Source organism: Ammospiza caudacuta, chromosome 3 (assembly GCF_027887145.1).
Source record: "Ammospiza caudacuta isolate bAmmCau1 chromosome 3, bAmmCau1.pri, whole genome shotgun sequence".
Classification (NCBI taxonomy): Eukaryota; Metazoa; Chordata; class Aves; order Passeriformes; family Passerellidae; genus Ammospiza; species Ammospiza caudacuta.
This window is the reverse complement of record NC_080595.1, coordinates 60,868,546-60,887,976: the sequence shown is the minus strand read 5'-3', so window position 1 is coordinate 60,887,976 and position 19,431 is coordinate 60,868,546. Positions and strand designations below refer to the sequence as shown.

Sequence of the window (19,431 nt, the reverse complement as noted above, 5' to 3'; positions counted from 1 at the left end):
CTCCTCTTACATCTCAATAAGAGATAAAAAACAATAATGTGTAATTTTCTTAATAATTCAGAAATCATTAGGATCACAAATCTGACAGCTAAAACCAGCTGCATATTAATCTAGATGGGAAATGTCAGTCAAAAAGTTAGTTTTTCTTTCTTAGCTTTATCAGTTTTGTCATTGAATCAGTCATAGAACAATTTGGGTCGGAAGGAGCCTTCAAAGATCAGAGTTCTGAGCCATGGGATTGGACATCTTTCACTAGATGAGGCTGCTCAAAGCCACATTCAACCTGGCCTTGAACACTTACAGGGATGCCGACGAGTCTTCATTTTTCTGTCAGGGACCTGAATTTTCCTGTATTTCACTACACCGGGAGGTTTATGTGATATAGAAAAAACCCTTAGAATAATACTTGTCTCAAATTTCTATTTCATAAACCACACTGAACTCAAATAGTTTTTTTTCAGTGGAATCATACTTTTGGTTCCAACATTATTTCCATGAAGAATCTTTACATACAAATGTAATTAGTTTTTTGTTAAGCAATTAAGCATTCTTAATTATATAAATATATTCATTTACAAGCATCACAAAACATTAAGAAACATATGGCAATAAATGATATTCCATCTATTCGAAATAGGAAAAAAAACAAGGAACGAAAAATATTTATTGTATTAGGTTTCCATTTTTATGTTAATTCTACAGAATTGCCCTGTACAAATATTGAAATGCCTAAGCTAAAAATTATGTTGAATATATGACCTAGATTTTTTCCTTTAAACATAATTGTATTGGAGGACAAATTAATAATGACTTTATGAAAACTGGGACAGGAGGGCTGGATGTGTAAAATGTTAATGGCAACAATGCAGTGGTTTGCTCATTGGTACAATGAGGTGCTGCTACATGCAGACAAATTCTACCTTTGATTTTCTTGTTCTTACACCTCCTTTCAGATTTCAAGAATGCAAAAAGAGTGATATCCACCATATCTTACCAGCCTTCCCGAGAAGTTTAAGGGCTGATTTTGGAAAAAAGCTTTGTACTCCTTGTTACCATTAAAACAGGTTCCTTCCTTTCCTATAAAAAACCCCACTTTTGGTATCTCCACTTAACTTTGTAGCTTAGAGCTATGCTATTAACCCAATTTAACTGAAATAAAAGACCAACTGAGTCAAACAGATACTGTTGAAAAACAAACCAAAGCACAGAATGTGCATAAATCAGATGCAAAATATTTCATCTTACCTCAAAAAATAGGATAACCTGAGGGTTTTCTTCAGTGTTTTGAAGAAAATAAGTAAAACGCTCATTAAATATTACTTGCTCTTCCCACTCTGGAACTGTTGATTTAGACTTTCTAAAGTCACATGGTTGTGTCATTGTAGGAAGAATGTGCTCTATTTCTCCTTGTTCATAAGATGAATCTACCTTCTTGCTGTTTGAAGATTTCCAAAGAATTACAATTATTAGAGCATTTAAAAAACAACCTTTAACAAAACAGTATTTTCAATTACTGAAAGCTGACAAACATGTAAGATAGTATTTGTCTGATGCTAGAAAAAGTTTTCTAAACCCACAGAAAATTTAAGACAATTTGCAATGCATATAGAAAAACTACAGGGTGAAGTTGGGAATCCTAACAATTAAGTTACTGTTAGCAAATTAATGCATGATGATCATGGTGGAGTCTACTGCTTAAGCCCCATTAAAACTTGGTTTCAGTAAAATTATGGGTAATGACAGTGGAAACAAGCAACTGAAGTAATTTAGAAAATAAAGAACTAGACTTCATTTAAGGATTTGAAAAGTTCTTAATATAAAAGGCAGACATACTACAAGAATTTTGTTTACATGTTCTTGGCTTTTACATATTTATGGCACTTCAGAAATTTTGTCTCTGGGAGGAATACAGAATGAACTATGTTGGAATTACCACAGATTCACAAAATATGTTGAGTTGGAAGGGACCTACAAGGATCATCAAGTCCAAATCCTTGCCCTGCACAGCAGCATCCCCAAGGGTCACACCACGTGCCTGAGAGTATTGTCCAAACACTTCTTGCACTCCGTCAGGTTTGGTGCCATGACCACTGCCCTGGGGAGCCTCAAGAGCAATACAGCAGTGCAGAGCATTTAGATGTGCCAAAAGGAAAAGAAAAATATCACCCTCATTTGTGACATTTCATGGTATGTGTGTGTATACATATATATATATATATATATATATATATCTCTTAAAATACCCTCTTGTTTTCATTTTCATATTTAATTTTGTAGGGAAGAGTATATCTATTTATTGTAATCAGTGATAATAGAAACAGTTTATTAAATGTCACCTATAATCCTTCTTCACATATAAGCCACTTCTCTGATCAACAATATGGATTTTGACCACAGGATTAGACACCAAGTGATCAATTTTAAGTTGATCCGATCGATGGATATAAACTCCCAAAACAAGATCATCGCCAAAACCAAATTTAGACTGAGTTGAAATTTCTGAATTCTTCATTTCCTCATCATTTTCTGCAGCAACTTCCGTGGTCTCTTCTAGAAATTGGAGCAAAGTAAACAAACTGTCACTAGTGGAACATAGTAACTTCTGTCTCAACTCAAAACTACTTACAGTAAATGAATTTTCAAGATTTTAGACTGATTTATCAAATAAACATCCTCACAAATGAGCCTCAGAATTGGAAGAACAGAGTACAATTGAGTACCCTAAGAAATATAAGTAACTCAAACAGCTCAATCACTTTTCTGCTGCTACTATGGACAAGTATGTCTGTAGCAGCACAAAAAAAAGCACAGCTAAGTAGGTACAGTATTATAACATTTTGTGGGCAGACCTTTTCTGCTTTTCTTCTTAACCTTCTTGGCTTTAGGTTTCTGCTTTTCCATGCTTCCCTCCAGTTTCTGTTCTTCTGATGTAAATAATCTTTCAGGTGATGGACTTTCATTGCCACCTGCTTCTGGATGATGATGCTGCAGCTCAGAAAGGGACATTGCACTGCAAGGTAATGGATCACGGTCAGCAACTGCAGTCCACTGCATATATTGGTACAATTACTCATTGCCATTATTAATTCATTTGAAATTCTCCAACTCATCACCTGTGTATCTTGAAAACATAACAGCCCCCAGCCCCATTAGTGTCTTGCCTTCTTCAGTGCTCTCCTCTCTTCCTTTCCCCCTAATTTCCAGACAATTGCAGAAGCATTTATGTGAAGAGTTAAACAAATACCTTTTTGCTGGATCACACCCATCATTTATCACTAAAAAAAAAATCATGCACAAAACTATCTTACGTTAGTTAAGAGTGAATTCCACAGTAAACAAACATCAAATGGCAATGAAGAATATTTAAAAAAGAAGTTAAAAAGAATCCATGAGCTAAATATTAATCATGACAGCCTTCTGAGGAAGGATTTAGTACTATTTTTTCATAACAGAATCATGCAGTTAATCACTTCGAAAATATGAACAATTTAACAGAAAGCTGCTGCCTATGTTAAAATGAAACCTGTTGTGTAAAATTCAGTTTGTCATGTTACCTTGTTTCAGCTTCACTCAAAACTGCTCGCTCTTTCTTCTTTTTCTTCTTTTTACCCACTTCATTATTCAGTGCAACTTCGTGCCTTTGAACAGTAGAGGTAGATTCAGACATCTGTTCTTTAAGTTTCTTTCTCATTTTCATTTTAATTGCATTTGCCTCTTCCTCAGCCACATGCAGCTGATAGGCTTGAATTAGCTGCTCTTCCTCTTCTAATTCAGTTACATTTCTCACTTCAGTCAAGGAATTTTTGATCTTTCTATCACCTTCTTGATCAGGTACATCTGTTGGTGATTTACTTTTTGTTTTCTTCTTTGGAAAATCATTAGTCTTTTCTTCAAAACTCCCCAATTTAGCTTCATATAAATCTTCCTCCTCATTAAATTGTTCTTGTAACAGTGATTTCTTTTTTTTCCTGTTCGACTTTGGCTGCTTGTTCTCTTCTCCACTAACAACATCATTGTTTATTTTCTTTGCAATTGACGCTTTCTCTCTTAATTTATTTTTTGTAAATCTTGGGCTCTCTTCTTCAGGATTATATGTGTTGTTTATAATTGCTTCATCATTCACACTTTCCTTAGACAGATCAATATTATTTCTAAAGGTATCAAGCTATAAATGAAAAGAACATAAAACATATTTTTACTAAAAATCATGTTCCAAGGATAAACACTGCACTTCATGTCATTCCTTCAGCAACATTACTCAAAGTAAAATTAAATCAAAGATCTAGTTATTTTGTTGTTTCAGTTTGACAAGCAACAGATTGAAAGTCAACAGAAAGTTCACACTAGAAAAAAACATTTGGTATTTGGGCACCTCATCCTCAATGTTACACTACATTTTCATATGACTTTTACACATATCCAGTACAAAGAGGAAATCAAAAAGTCTACTCCATAAAGAGATGCTAGTGTTTTACACTGTGAAAGATGGGAAGACTTCATGCACCACAAAAACAAATACTTTCATCCACTGAAAATCCAAGTTAGAGACAGATTTCAGGCTCAGTTGTTTGCAGTCTCTTATACTGAAAGCCACTTGTCAGAACTAAATTTCAGCTGATGCATTTGTTTAAGCACTTCTTGATGGTTTTATAAAAAACATTGTAAACTTTCCTCTCTTCTTCAAGTTTCTATTTCTGGTTACTAAAGGCTATAGTGCCACTTCCCAGCCTCCCTGGATATGTTCAAGGTCAGGTTGGAAGGAGCTCTGAGCATCCTGATCTAATTCAAGATATTCCTGATCATGGCAGGGCACTTGGGTTAGATCACCTTTAAGGTTCCTTTCAATCCAAACTATGATTCCATGATAATCCCAAAGATCACAGCAAGTAACTGAGGTCTAATTCTGTCGGGTCAACATGGAGATCTCTGTTCTTTGATATAACTTCTATAAAGTCACTGAGGTTCATTTATGCTGTTGTCTTACAGAAATCTCTCTTAGAGCTTCAACATGAAACATCAGAAAGGGCTTTAAAACACAACAAAAGCAAATTTAAAAGTTTGGAGAAAATATACACATCTGCCTACAAAGCTTTATTTGCCAACACCTTCTTCCTCAATAAACACAGATATTGTTCCCTTCTAGTGAGGATACAACTCCCAGTCATAGAATCATGTTTGTCTCAAATACTTGTAAAAATGTGTAGTAAATATGAAAAAATTGTCCTTTGATTTTCACCTTATACGTGCTTAAAGAAACCACTAACATCACATTTGTTTGTAAGCCAATGATTCAAGAGGACGGGCAAAATTTCATAGAAATAACTTGAAATACAGAACAGAGTAAGGAAAAGAGAAGAATTAAAGAGCAAGCTTTGTATAAACTAAGAAAAACCCCGGAATGGAATAATGTTCCTTATAGATTGTTCACTTCCTTATCTTTATGTCTGTGAGTAACTTTAACTGTAGAGTATGAGAAATGAAGATTAAAACACACTGACAATTAAAACCCAATAGTGGCCAATAACTAAGGTCTTGCTGATTTTTGTATTTGATAAAATATCAATCCACTAAGTGCAAGTAGCAAGATTATTTGAGAAATCCTAAACAAAAAGCCCTCATCTATGACCTGGTAAAGAGTTTCTAAAGTAACTCTGATACTCAAGATTAATCTCCCTAAAGGAATCTACCTGATGCAAAAGCTGGCTTGAAACACTTACTAGAGCTTGCTATTTATTATTGCCTCCAAACAAAAAATCATAGATTCATAGAATCAGTCAGGTTGGAAAATACTTCAAAAATCAAGTCCAACCATTAACCCAGCACCCCTAAACCATATCCCCATGTTCACATGCCTTTTGAACAGCTTTAGGGATGGTACCCCCATAATTTCCTTGGGCAGCCAATGTCTAACTATCCCTCCAAAGGAAAAATTTTTCCTAATATCTAAACCTTTCTAGCACAACTTGAGGCCATTTCCCTATAATGAAAACACACCACAATCTCAAACTACAGCAAATTTCAGGAACATTAATAGATGCTGCTACAGCAGTTCAAACATAAATTCCTCAGATAAATAGCCTGTACAATCTCAATTCAGACCAGCTTTCCCACATGATATAATTACATGACATAATTAAACACAGAGGAAAGACACAAAGAAGTTACAAAACAATAAAGTAAAAGGCAAGAGGTTCATAAAAACCTTCAGATTAGGATTCTGGCCAGGAGGGAATATTGGTATAAATTCTCTGAAACACGTGACTGAGAGATATTAACTAAGAGCAATCAATACATAAACACTGCACTAAATTAGAGGAAGTAGTTAGGGTGGAAAAGCAGCTCAGTAAGACAGGCCAGTCTCTGGCGTAACTCCAGAGGACTGGTGACCTGAACTTGGCTTTCTCAGCTTAAAATATGGAACAAATAAGAAGGCTTTGTTTCACAACATCTCTGTGGCCACATTACACCAGGGCAGAGGAAGCACTCCCCCCTGGAAACAGCCTTGCTTGCACTACTGGCTTGGGAGGACCAGGGAATGGATGCCAGCCAAGGGGCACACACATGAGCTGACACTCAAGGCTCACACCACAATTAAAAATTTAGTCAATCAGAGGTCACATGACTGCCATTCATGCCCCAGAGCTGTCAGCAGGGACAACGCCTTTTCAAAGGACTTACACCTTTCCACAAGGACTTCTCAAACATGCATGAGTGAAAGCTGGCATTTTAGAGTGAGTTTGTCATGGGTGTTTGAAACTTGTGCAACCTGATTTACAGAGGTACCTGAATTTCTGCCCTTAATCACACCTTGAAAAATTGGGGATGGACACTGCCAGCCCACTGAAGCGCTGATATGCTGTCTATATCACAGGGGTTCCATACTGTTGTCTCCTTACCACAGAAGTTTCACACCTTCTTGGTGTTTCTCATAGACAACTCCTCAGAGCACTGACTCTTTCTTCCTCACAAAGCAGCCAACTGACACCAGTTCCCTTCTCAACCAGCCACCCCACTCTTTTATAGCACTCTGCTTCTCATTGGTTACAGCTGTGTAAATCAGACAGCCTTTACAGACCTGTTAAAGTCAGGCCTGTTCCTAATCTTTGATGACTGGCCCAGCTGCGACTCCTCAGGGGTAAGATTACTTTCTACACTATCTTTATTTTCTTATATTCTATCCCCCCACACTGATATGTACTGGTTATAAAAGACCCTTAACCTACAGCTAGATTGTTACTGAATGTACTTGTGATGATGGCTTGTTGGGTGGGATGTTTAAGAAAATCTTAAAGTACTAAGAAACCAATTTTACTGCCATTGCTTGTGTAAGGCTATAAAATATAGACACTCAAAGCTAGAACTTTAATTTACAGATAAAATTATGAGCTTAGAATTTTTCCACCAAATTTTAACAGAAAACATTGAGAAAATGTGTGGATCAATTATATAGTCAACTATTATCAGTTCTCCTATTTTATGCACAAGAAACAAAGGGGTAAAATCCAGTGGAAATCTCAACAATTATTCAGTGCCTTTCAGCCTACAAGCCAGATAAACCTGCTGCAGCCCTGCCTGGAACACAAAACCCAAGTTAACAATGCCTGTCCATCCCAATATTGTAATCTGATCAGATTACAGTCTAAGAAAGAAAATTTTGCCTCCATAGAGTGATCTAACATTTTCATCTGGTAAAAAGTTTTTAAACATCCTCTCTTCAACCACAGAATTTAGATTGAATGAAATAAATGCATTAATTTTCATTATGACTTTAGACAGATTAATGTACCTGGACATTCCCTGATCTGTGGCTTGCCTCACTCTAACAAGTTGTAAGAGGAGTTACAATTGGTAAAAAATAAATATGGTAGCTACCCTAGAAGGGACATTAGCCAATTCACTTTCTAAATGTGTCTCAATTGCTTGTTTTTTCCACAATGCCTTTAGATTTCACACCCACTGCCCCCAGTAGCTATTTACTGAACAGCAAAGCAGAGCTTTCACTGGCCACAGCTGATGTGTATTTCCATCTCCATTAGAAGCTCTTCATTCCTATCAGTTGGGGCTTCAACTCATCCTGCCCTACAGACATCAACCTTTCCTCTTCCTGCGGTCCAGGCAGGCTCTCCAGGCAACAGGCACACAAAGCAGAGCAGGCAGGCACTCTTCTTATCCTCACTTCTGTCATTTAAAACCAGAGCAACCCCCTGCAGCTCCAGAACTCAGGTTTCAAAGAAACAGTGGAGTATAAGGGAAAAAGTCTTATTAATCTTTAAAAAAGGCTAGAGCTAAGACAAAGGAAACAGACTGGAACACTTCAAGTGGAAATAGGCTCTGAACTATGACCTGTTTTTGATCAAAGCTGGGAGACCATTTATGGCAAATGCATGACATGAAGCCAACCATCACTGACAAATTTCACATTATTTCAAGATTTGTGAAACTCTGTACTGTTAAATCATACAAACTGAAGAAAACGGGAACAAAACCAGTCAACCCCCTCCATCTACCTACTCTTCCACTCCCACACACAGAGTGGAATTTTTTACAGAGAAATGACTGTTTATTTGCTGAAGCTTTTACAGAAATTTCTACTTGAATGCAACCAGCATGGAAAATATCAACCTGAGCTCCTGCAACTTTGTCACACTTTAAGGAAATACTCCAAGTGATCAGTAATAGGTTTCAATACAAGCTCTCCTCAAATCCTTAATTTTAAGTGGTTTGAAGACAGAAATTTGACCTCCCTCACTGATCCTAAAAATGCTTCTTCATTTGCTTGCATACCACTGAGTTTTGATTCTGGTCAGTATGATTTTAAGTGTTTCTACATAACTCCAAAACACTAGTGTTTCACATCAGAGACTTCTGGAATGGAAACCAATTCTAAAACCAAAGCGAGCTTAAAATACTTACAAGTAATATGAACATACAGTTATGTGTTCAAAAATATATATTACAGAATTAAAAATTCACATTTCATTAAAAAGTAAACTTAAATGAGAAAGAACTTACTTTTTTAAATTTACATACATGTAAATAAGGAAAAAACCCCCACCTTCTAACTCTCTTTACTATTTTTAGACATCAAGTTGATTCTTTGTATAGACTATTGACTAGCATATACGTCAAAGAATATAAATTTTTTAGAAGTCCGTACAAAATCCAACTTCAAATGGTCAACATAAGACCAATATTTAGCAATACTAAGTTTAATGTATCTATTCTGAATATACTTAATATATATAACTACACGTAACACTTATGATATTATATGAAATACCACCCATTTGTCTTATGATATAACATGAAATACCATCCATTTGTCTTAAATTTGTATTAATGAAGGAATGTTCATTTCCAGAGTCTGATATGGACACAATTGTAAGAAAAAAAAGACGAAAAATAGAAAACCTATCAGGAGGAAAATAAAAAACCAGAACATTTGTCTTCTAAATAATTTACATTCTTTCCAAATGCCAAATCTTCTAAGTCAATAATCAGGTATATAGAGAATAAGTTCATATTGAACTTTTATTCTGCTCTTCAGGAAAAAGATTACAGTATGAATCATAACTCAGAGGGATTTCTGAGGCTCCCTTAGTGACACACCACAAACAAAAATGTAATCTAACTATAAAGTCGGCGTGATGGAACCCTTCCTAAGCTGCAAGTCACAAGCTGAGGTCAAAAGCTTCAAAAAAAAGTTCACATGTGAACAAGGAATCACTCAAGACACAAAGCTCAGCACATGCAGAAATTCACTAATTACTGAGATTTAAAAAAGTAGAAAATTGCATAATTAATTATTATGTCTAATAATATTATGTTTTCCCATCAGTTCTCAATTCACAGCTGTATTAGACAGATATACCTGTATTACACAGATATAGCACTCTCAAAATTAAATACTTTCACAGATGTAATTCTACTAGCCCTCAAATATCTAATTAACTCCCAGTAAAGTCAGTATTGAATTTGAAAAATTTTATGAAAAATTTATGAAAAATTGTACAAAAAATGTAAAAAATTTTATGATAAAGGGGTATGGAAAAGCAAGTACTGATGGACATTAAACAAGTGCATGCCTGCATGTGACATTTTCTTTTCACCACCATTATAGTCTACAGCATTTTGCCATACCTCCAAGCTACAAGGATGCTTTACTGGTACACAAGAAAATAAAAGCCACACCAAAAACAAGGGGTATGTGCAGAAACATAGTTTACACTTCATTTTTTTTAAAATTATTACATCTACTTTCTGCAATATATTTTCCTGATCTTTTTCTGTTAAGGAAGGCAGCCAAAAAAAGCCTGCATGTGTTGTAACTCACCACAATACTCTCTTGAGAGTCAAACTTCTTTTTCTTTGGATTCTTTGCGTCTGCTAGGCCAGCATGGCGTCTGAAGATCTCCTCAAAGCGGACTTTGGTTTTTGCCTTCGCCTCACTTTCAACTGCAAAAAGAAATCAAGAGTATGATTTGCTATCTCATTAATCATCATTGCTGAAAAAGGTGAATAGTCATGCTCTAAAATTGCAAAGGATGAGAATTATTTATCAGGGAAAGTTTATCAAGAAATTCACTTTGTTAAGAATTTCCACTGGCAACATAACCCATGCAAGGATAACTCAGCAGCTTTGCACAGACTCACACACACCAGTCTTTCACTTGTTGCTGAAGTCAGCACCATCCACCCTGTCTCCTGAAGAAAGCACATTTTGAACAGCACACACATCAGGATCAGTACAAAACTTGGGCTAGCCAAAGCAGAGGACAGATTACTGCCCTCCGTGCCTGTTTATGAGCAGAGGTGACACACTGTCTTCCAGGAGAAGCAGCAGCTCTGCGTTCTTACTGGCTCTGGAAACCAGAGCAGCACCATCCTGAGTCACACCTGTAAGAGCCAGAGACTGGCACACTTGCCTTTCTGTGATCATGACACTGTCATCAGCAGCATTTCAACCCTTGAAGCACTAGGTGTTCTAGCTCCCCTCAGGTAATGCTTAATTTGTAATTAAGAATTCAAAATGCAGCCTGAAACCACTGAAAAAGGCTGCTGAATCTTCAGCTACAGCATATTTACCACCGTCATTACAACTTTTTGCAAAAGCCCCTGAATTTAATATAAGAAAATAACACCACTCTGAAAACCAGCTATAATCACAAACTCTAAAAGGAGACAATGGAGCATTAAGGATTTATATAGGACAGAAATAACTTCTATCATTTGCACCTAGTTCTAACTATAAAATATGTACAGGAAATCAAACACGAAGTGTCCTTACCTGCTCTCATTTTCAGTCCTCAGTTAGAAGTGGCTCAACACAACAGCTGCTTCTTCCTCAGAATTCACCATTCTATTTAAAATATTTAACAACTGTCATTAGCATAAGTGCTCCATAGACTTCAAGTTAATAATTAAATCTGTGCTAATTAGTATTAGGGATGACTGTGTTTTATTTAGAAATAAGTATTTCCCTATTTGTCTAAATTATTAGAAATTTTCTCCTATCAAATCCCAGCTCTGATACTTATTATTTGTGGGCAAATAAAAACCAACATTATAGTAATTTAATTAGCTATTTGGCTATTTCTGGGTGGTAGCCAAGTAATTCAGGACTGTTTTCCTCCAGCCTTCTAAAAAATCCAACAGTTTATTTAAATAATAATTACCCATGAAACCATTTATATTGAAGCCATTCTAATCAGATTCCTCTCCTGACAGTATCATTGAGAAACCTGGCTGACAATTTTCAATATAAAGGTTAGTATCTGCCAGCAGATCTAACTTTATTACAAATCTCTAAATATTTATGTTTATATAAGCATTTGTACTTTTATAAAGCAGACAAGTAACTACATGAAATTTATTTCTCTAAAGAAAAAAAATTGTCAGGCTCCCGGTTGTGAAAAAAAGCCTGCAAATGCAATCCAAACAAAGCTTGAAGGCAAATAAAAATATCACACAGGTTTATCTTTTCATCAAGAAAATTCAGACTGCTCTACAAAACAGCTTAATACAAAGAGCTGTTTTGTAAACAGCAGAACTAATGAAGTGTAGGTTCCTAGGAAGGTGGGATGCTCCCCTGAAACTTCCATGCAAGAACTCTGGTACCTGTGTCCCCCAATCCCAGCAGGTAACAGCTCCGAGTTCTTCCTAGGAAACACCTCCTGTCAGACATCAGTAACTCAACATTCCCTGACAGCCAGACTGCACTGATCCTAACAAATTCAGGCACAGCATTAAACACTGCCAGGATGTGTGGCTGCATTATTCTCACACCATTTTGGTCCAGGCCACCTAACACGCATCCAAACTATGCCTGAAATGACACTGATGAGGTTGCAATATTTTCACTATCTAAAACATCTTCTGACTCCTACAGCAAAGCTTCATTGTCACTATTAAACCAGTAACTGTTAAAAATAACACTTCTTACAATAAATTAAAAAACACAATTGAGAAATAAAACTGCTTTTGCAATTTATACTTGGTTAAACCTAATGGGCATTTGAAAAGTACTAGTTACTAAATGCTGCTTTCCAAGTAGTCAATTCACAATTGGCTAGAAAACACATAATTTAGAAGAGCAGAAAACTAAATAAATTCAAAAAATACAGCAGATTCTATCACTTTAATCACTGACTGAGAACAACAGAAACATGGAAGAGCAACTTATAATTAGCTGAGTGATTTCAACAAGCCCTCAAAAACTAATTAGAAACAAGGAATTAAATACTGAAGGGCTCTTAAAATTAAAGCAAAAAATATGAGAGACAATATAGCACACAAAAGCAAAACTAAATAAGTGCATACGTATTCTAAGTACAGAAATAAGCTTCTGGTCAAAGATTAAATAAATCAGTCCACCAAAAAACCCAACCAACCTATAGGTTAAAATATTAATTTTACAGATCATTTTTTATTATAATGGAATAAACATCTTACCAAAAGCTAGGGTCACCTTTCATCTACAAGCACTCTAAAATTAAGAATTAGCAAAATCCACCAATGACTGCATCACTGTTTGTTTATTTATTCAGCGTCTAGCCTGTTGTGGCAATAAAACTAAGAGATAAAGTCTTCAAATGACAGTGCTATTGTTTAATAGGTATTTCCAATTTAGAGCTTCATGGTCTTTGACAGGCTGCATTAAAGCAACCATCAGGCTTGTGTAAATATAGATCATTAATCAACAAGGATAAGAACAAGGCTGTTTACTTAGTGTAATCTCACCTTAGAATAGGAGAGATTTAATTGTGTATCAAAGTTCAGCAACCACCATGCCCCAGCCTGAGTAAGCTCAGTTACCATTAATGTTGTTAAAACACATTTTTGTCTGATCAGATTGGATCTCTTCCATGTTAGTAAATATAAGACAATCCAAGACTGACAAAATCACATACCTGGGAAGTGACATAGTCCAGATACCAGGAATAAACAACAATACAAATTGATAAAGCCTAAAATTCCAATTCCTATACTTTCCTGAAAATAACCCAGTTTGCTCTTCTCCAATATTCTATTCGTATTTATAAAGTGATTCTACATTAAACTCTTCATCTTTTCACAGTATTTTACAGTACTCATTGAGTTGCTATATTCTGTATCTGTAATACAGAGATTTTATGCTAAACATGCCACAAGAGTCGCTACAAACAAAACCTACTTTTACTGACCGCTAATAAAAGATATAAATTAAATCCATACTGCAATGAGCAAAACATACAGAATTTGCACTACACAATGGGACGTGAAAAATTTCCTACCTAATTATGGCCATTCAGGAAACTGAGCTGACAAAATAGAATTACACACTTAGGATTTTCCTGAACTACACTCCTCATTTTTCTTTCCTTGTAATAAGTGAGCATAAACTTCAGTGGCTGGAAACAAGTAGAACATCAGGCCTTGTTTATTTCTCACCTTTTGGATCACAGAGGGAAATCTTGGGTTTTACTAGCAGGCTTCTAATTTAGCAACATGTAGGGATCATTACTCTGAGATGTGAAAGAACTTCAGCTCAGAATTATGCAGCAAAATTACACGGAGATGAATCTGTTCCTCTTCACTACTGACAAATCTGACATTAAAAAAAAATCTAATTTTATTAATGAAAATTCAGTATTTCAGTCCAGAAAACTGACAGATGAGGAAACACCTATGTAAAAACTAATAGAAGTGCAGCAGTTTTCTACCAGTTTAGATGTGCCTGTAAAGACTTTACACTCATACTAATAAAAGTTTTTTAAAGTGTTTTTAAAAGCTGGTGCTACCCTTGGTTTTCTAGTAGTAATGTATCAGAAAGTTTTTGCTTCATAGGAACTGTTAAGTTGGGGCTTTTACTCCAGAAATTTGGCACCGTTAGTCAAGACAAAGTTGTGAACAGACTCTTGACATCAAAATTACTGACTTCGGTTCTATGTAAGGAAATATAGAAGACTTTTATTTTTTATTAAGCTTTATCTTAGATGCTAAATATGAAACAGTGTTCTCAGCAAGAGACCATCCTAAGTATTTTAATTTCCAATGTCACATTCTGCTGTGCCCGGAAGAATAGTGGTAGATTTAAAAGATACGAAGGGACATTCCCGCTACACACCACAACTGGACGAACCGAGGCAATTATCTAGCGAGGATGTGATGCATCCACACGGGCATTCCGCGTGCAGGAGGCATCCCCGCTGTGGAGCCAAGGTGCCAGGCATGGAGAAGCACATGGAAGCATGGAGAAGTGTGTTCACTGCAATGCCCACGCATGTCACCCCAGTGAACTACAAAACCCGTGAAAAGCGCAGGAGGGGGGGCGGAACAACGCCGAGCTGGGATTAGAGCTTCCCGCGGCACTGCCCCGTGCCGCCGCGCCGGCACCAGGCAGCCACAGCGCGCAGGCCGCCCTCGGCCGCCGCTCCGCCGGCCCGGCCCGGCACAGTCCCGCCGGGGCCACTCCGGCCGCGCCACCCGCTCCCGCTCCCCGCTCCCCGCTCCTCGCCGGGCGCGCCCAGCCCGCCCGCGCTCCCCGGCCCGCGCTGGCCGCCGCCCAGCCCGACCGCGCTCCCGCCCCTGCTCCCGCTTCCCAGCGCAGCCCCGATCCCGATCCCGATCCCGCTCCCCGCCCGCGCGCGCCAACGGCGGCGGTCCCCGCGCGGCCCCCGAGCGGCTGCGGCCGTGCCCAGCCCCAGGCTGAGCCCACCGCCCCGGGGCGGGAAGGGGAGCCGGGGGAGGGAACAGCGGCGGGAGGCGTTACCCAGCCCAACCCGCCCCCGGGGCCGCGCACTGCGACCAGCGGCGGCACACGCCCGGCGGGGCCCGGCCCGGGGCGCGGCCCCGCTCCCCGCCGAGGGCATCGCTCAGCTCGGCCATCGCTCACCCGGCCCCGTCCGCTCCCGTGGCCGCCGCGACGTGGCCCGGCTGCGGCCGCCCCGCCTCCCCCCTTCCCTCCGCCAGTGGGCTCTTCCTCGGTCCCGCTCCCCCCTCCGCAGCGCCGTGCCGGTGGTTCCGCCCAAAACAATCCCGGCTCCCAAGGAAACGGCGGGCGCGGGGAAGCGCCGGGAAAGGAAATAAATACAAAGCAAACAAACAAACAAACAAAACCGGGTGAAATGCATTAGAAACGGGAGCCCTCCCACGGGTCCGCTGTAAAAGAAAAGTGTGTCGAAAGTACATATTAGCTCTCAGAGCTGAGACGAACAAAATTTGTTGCGGAAGAATTGAAGTCCCTGGGTAATGGGCTCTGTTGGGCAAGTGACAAGGGCTGGGAATGCAAGTGACAAGCTTTCTGCAAATAGCTGCACAAATAGCGAGCTATGGAGAAACTTTCATTTGTTGCCTCATTTAGTAGTTGATTTAAGCAGTGTTTTGGGAGATTCCCCCCCCCCCCCGCAGGGATAATTACCTAATAAACTTAAGCATATTTGTCATATTTGAAAACTTGTAAATTCACTTCTGTGTAAAATGTATTTGAAATTGTAGATGTCCATGATCTCTCATACACTAGAAGGTTTGAGAAATCAGTGCAAGGTTCTTGATGAACGTGGTTAGTTTGTTTAAGAAGTAGAGTTGGGTAAAATTAGCCTTCAGTTGGCAGCAATTCGCAGAAAATAGAGGTGAGCAGATGCTTGTGACATAGTTCCCAAGCATTGCATCCCTCAGATTATGTCAATGAATAACACTGGCCTCCAAAAGAATGTACCTTCTGAGACCTGGCTTCCCTGTTCCTCATGTGTTGTCAGTGACAGACACTACTATCTCTTTTTGTACTCAGCTGCCCTCTGCTTTCTCAAATGCTGGCATGCCCTCAGCTGATAGGTGGGGATATTTCTGGTTTCCTTAGGCAGGTGTCCTGGGTTGCCTTGGCATAACACAACAAAAACCAAGTGCTCAGCATTCCTGTGCTTCCCTTTACCCTTAGTGCATCTCTATTCTTTTATCTCTCTGTCCTTCATAGTACCCCAGACTCCATGAAATAATGGCCTTGAGCAACCTGGTCTCACCTTCAGGTTGGCCTTGCACTGAACAAGAGATTGGACCAGAAATCCAGATATTCCTTCCTAACTAACTTCCTGGCAGCTGAGAGGCTCAGTTATGGCAAACTCAAAGCCTGTCATTTTTAGTCACTGACATGGAAAGCAGATTTGATATTGTCTAATTTGACCAGCAGTGATGGGCCTGTAAAGCCTTCTAAATAAGCCTGGCATGAGACATCAGCAGGTTTTCCGTCACTACCAAAAGCTTGTGCCAAGTTTCCAGGAACACTTGTTTCAAAAGAATGTCTTTAAGATTTCTGTGGCCATTACACCTTTGACAAACATGAGGTATTTGTGCCATCTGACATCTATAAGCAAGTAGTGGTCAGGGCCATTATCTGTGTCAGGGGAGAATAAATCTGACTTCTTTAGCTGACTTGTTTAGTTGGGTTTTTGGGGATAGAGAGAGATGGCAATACTGCAGTTCTTACTCATAAATAATTGATAAAACAAATAAGTCTGTGTTAAATTCGTTGCTTTCATCCTGGATTAGTTAAAAATCACTGCTCTGCAGTTAAGAATGTTCCAGATAGAAAGCTCCTGTAAGCCAAGGATTGACATGCTGATGTAAAAAAGACTTTTTCACCTCATGTTACTTCTTGCAAGGTCCTATGTCTTACAGTTCTTCTGATGTACTTAGCACAGTGCAAAACATGACCTGCTGATATTAAGCAGTTCCTGAGGCTGATAATCACATTTCCATTACAGCTAAAGATGTTGCAATGTGTATTCCTGTGTCAGTGTCCCAAATATTTTTTTTTCCATTTCCTGACAGTGAAATTTAAAAAAAAATATTTGGACTTTGCTCATTATTGCAAAAAATGCAAGTCAGGAGCAGCAGGGGAACCTGTACAGCCCCCAAAATAACAGGATGAGTTTTGTCTGTACTTTGATGGCCTGTGGAACAAACCAAAGAAAAGAAAGCATACTCCAAGCACAACACATCCTGTTTGTAAGCAGAGACAAGTGTGCAATTTCTATTCTGCTGGAAGGAGAAAAGCAAGGCTTTTGAAAAAAATATGGACACGTATGTATAGAGTTTTTCAATGGCTTCAAAAGCATGTGCTACCTGTGTTCACCTGCTATTTCAGTTTTAGGTGCTTGTTCAGAGAAAGCTTTCCATTATCTTACATTTGGGATGTGTGGGAAGCAGAAAGGGACATGAGCTAAGGTGGCATGTTGTGGGTTACAGGTGAACAGTTTGTAGATACCAGATGCATTCTGAAAATCTCACAAGAATTCCAGGATGATGAAGAATGGATCAAGGATCAAGGTTCTTGTCAGAGCCTAACTTTCAACAGAAGGTAAAATCTGTCACAGGCAGGGACAGCCTCGAGGTGTCACTCGAGTGCACAAAACAGAAACAAGATCGGGGTTGGATAACTTAGAGTGCTAAAGGTGCAGGGATATTTTGGCAGAAGTTAATTGTTTAACTGATCAGTGGGTTATTTTCTCTTGATAGCAATATATAATCGGGTTTCTGGTATTTGGCATTCTGAGCAAACGATCTGATTGATACAAGTTGAATCTTGAGTTGGGGCAACTGAGAGAAGAAATTTACATATATTGTATTGATAAGAAAAAAAAAGGATCAAAAAGTTAAAGTTAATAACCAATTTCTTTAATAATAAGAGAACAATTGTGCAAGATGTTCTGCATCCTGAGATGATTGCATCTTGCATGCTAAATTTCTAGTGCTTTGAATGCAAGTCATAAGGACTAACTATGCTAGAAAGCTGGTGTGCCCCAAATATGTGGATATTGGCAGTAGAAATGCCTGTACATGTTTATTAGGCAATCTAAATTTCTGTGACTACTTCTCAGAGATCTGAAAGTCTTTGAACTGAAAGGATTTCACTGTTAGTTCTGTCCTCGACTTGTCTCCTCATCCTGAAGTGTGTGGCCTTAGTTCATGGGGGCAAGTAAGCAGTCCTTTCTCAGAAGAGAGTTTAGGAATGTTCTTTATCCTCATTGCCTTTGTTGAGCCACATTTACCTTCTCAAAGTTCTCTCCAGAGTAGGTACAAGACCAGTTATGACCATGGGTTTTATTTTTGTTGTGTATTACCAGCTTCTTGTGGGTGGCAGTTCTCCCAAAGCTAAAATTCTGTAATACAGAAAAGTTTTTTCACATTCTACTACATTTTTTACTTGTAGGCCAAGAGCAAAAAAAAATCTTACACTAAAATTCAGCAAAACATTTAAAGAAGCCTAGTTTCTTCTTTCTTTTTGAACATGTTTTCAGTTTAGGACTTCAAAATGTTTTAAGGAAATCAGATTTTTTCATACTAATGCAGAGACTTGAAGCAAGGCTGGAATTATGAAGTGGCACAATCTTATGGATCTGGTATTAAGAGGGAATGCAAGACTCCTAAAATTTTAATAAGTAATTTTGAGTATTTTTAATAAATATTTTTCATTTTAAATTGGCTGAAGTTATTAGTCACATGAACAGTCCCTCATATTTCAATATGCTTAACATACTAGAATGTCTATTTACTTTGCAACACGAGGAAAAGAAGGTGAAAACATTTTATTTCACTGCCAGAAAACTAGGTTTCAGAAGCCACAGGTTCAAACTGTGTGTCCAGACAATGATGTCATGAACCCTCTGAAGACAAATTTTATTGTGTTTTCAGTATTAGTGTTTCCTGAGCAACATCTCCAGAGGTGTAGCTAAATCTCTACTGATGTTTTCCTGTCCTCAGAACAAGAATGTTAAGTCTTTTTGAAAGCAGGTTATCATTTGTGTTCTCAGGAAACTTCAGGTACTTTGCCACAGGATGGCAGTGTAACAGCACGTGTCATTAAATCTAATTTTTGTGATGTGTTCTGGAAGCGTTGGATATTGGAGCTAGAATTTGCCTGTAACTCAGTGCAGCATTGTTGCTTTTTAACTTTTC

General features: G+C 38.3%; 1 protein-coding gene across 3 annotated transcripts in view; it reads right to left on the bottom strand.

Moving 5' to 3' along the window:
* Positions 1–15,424, bottom strand: part of AHI1 (Abelson helper integration site 1) — an 85,024-nt gene extending 69,600 nt beyond the window's left edge. For 2 of the 3 annotated variants that reach the window (XM_058801577.1, XM_058801579.1), the window contains exons 1-7: positions 15,374–15,424; positions 11,288–11,359; positions 10,334–10,455; positions 3,555–4,165; positions 2,850–3,010; positions 2,337–2,550; positions 1,246–1,435 (exon numbers count right to left, since the gene is read on the bottom strand). In XM_058801577.1, coding sequence (XP_058657560.1) covers positions 1,246–1,435; positions 2,337–2,550; positions 2,850–3,010; positions 3,555–4,165; positions 10,334–10,455; positions 11,288–11,297 — 1,308 coding nt within the window. In that variant the 5' untranslated portion in view covers positions 11,298–11,359; positions 15,374–15,424. Of the gene's footprint in view, positions 1–1,245; positions 1,436–2,336; positions 2,551–2,849; positions 3,011–3,554; positions 4,166–10,333; positions 10,456–11,287; positions 11,360–13,929; positions 14,087–14,605; positions 14,663–15,373 lie in introns of those variants that run through there. The other variant, XM_058801578.1, reaches the window with a different exon arrangement.
* Positions 15,425–19,431: the final 4,007 nt, after the last annotated feature.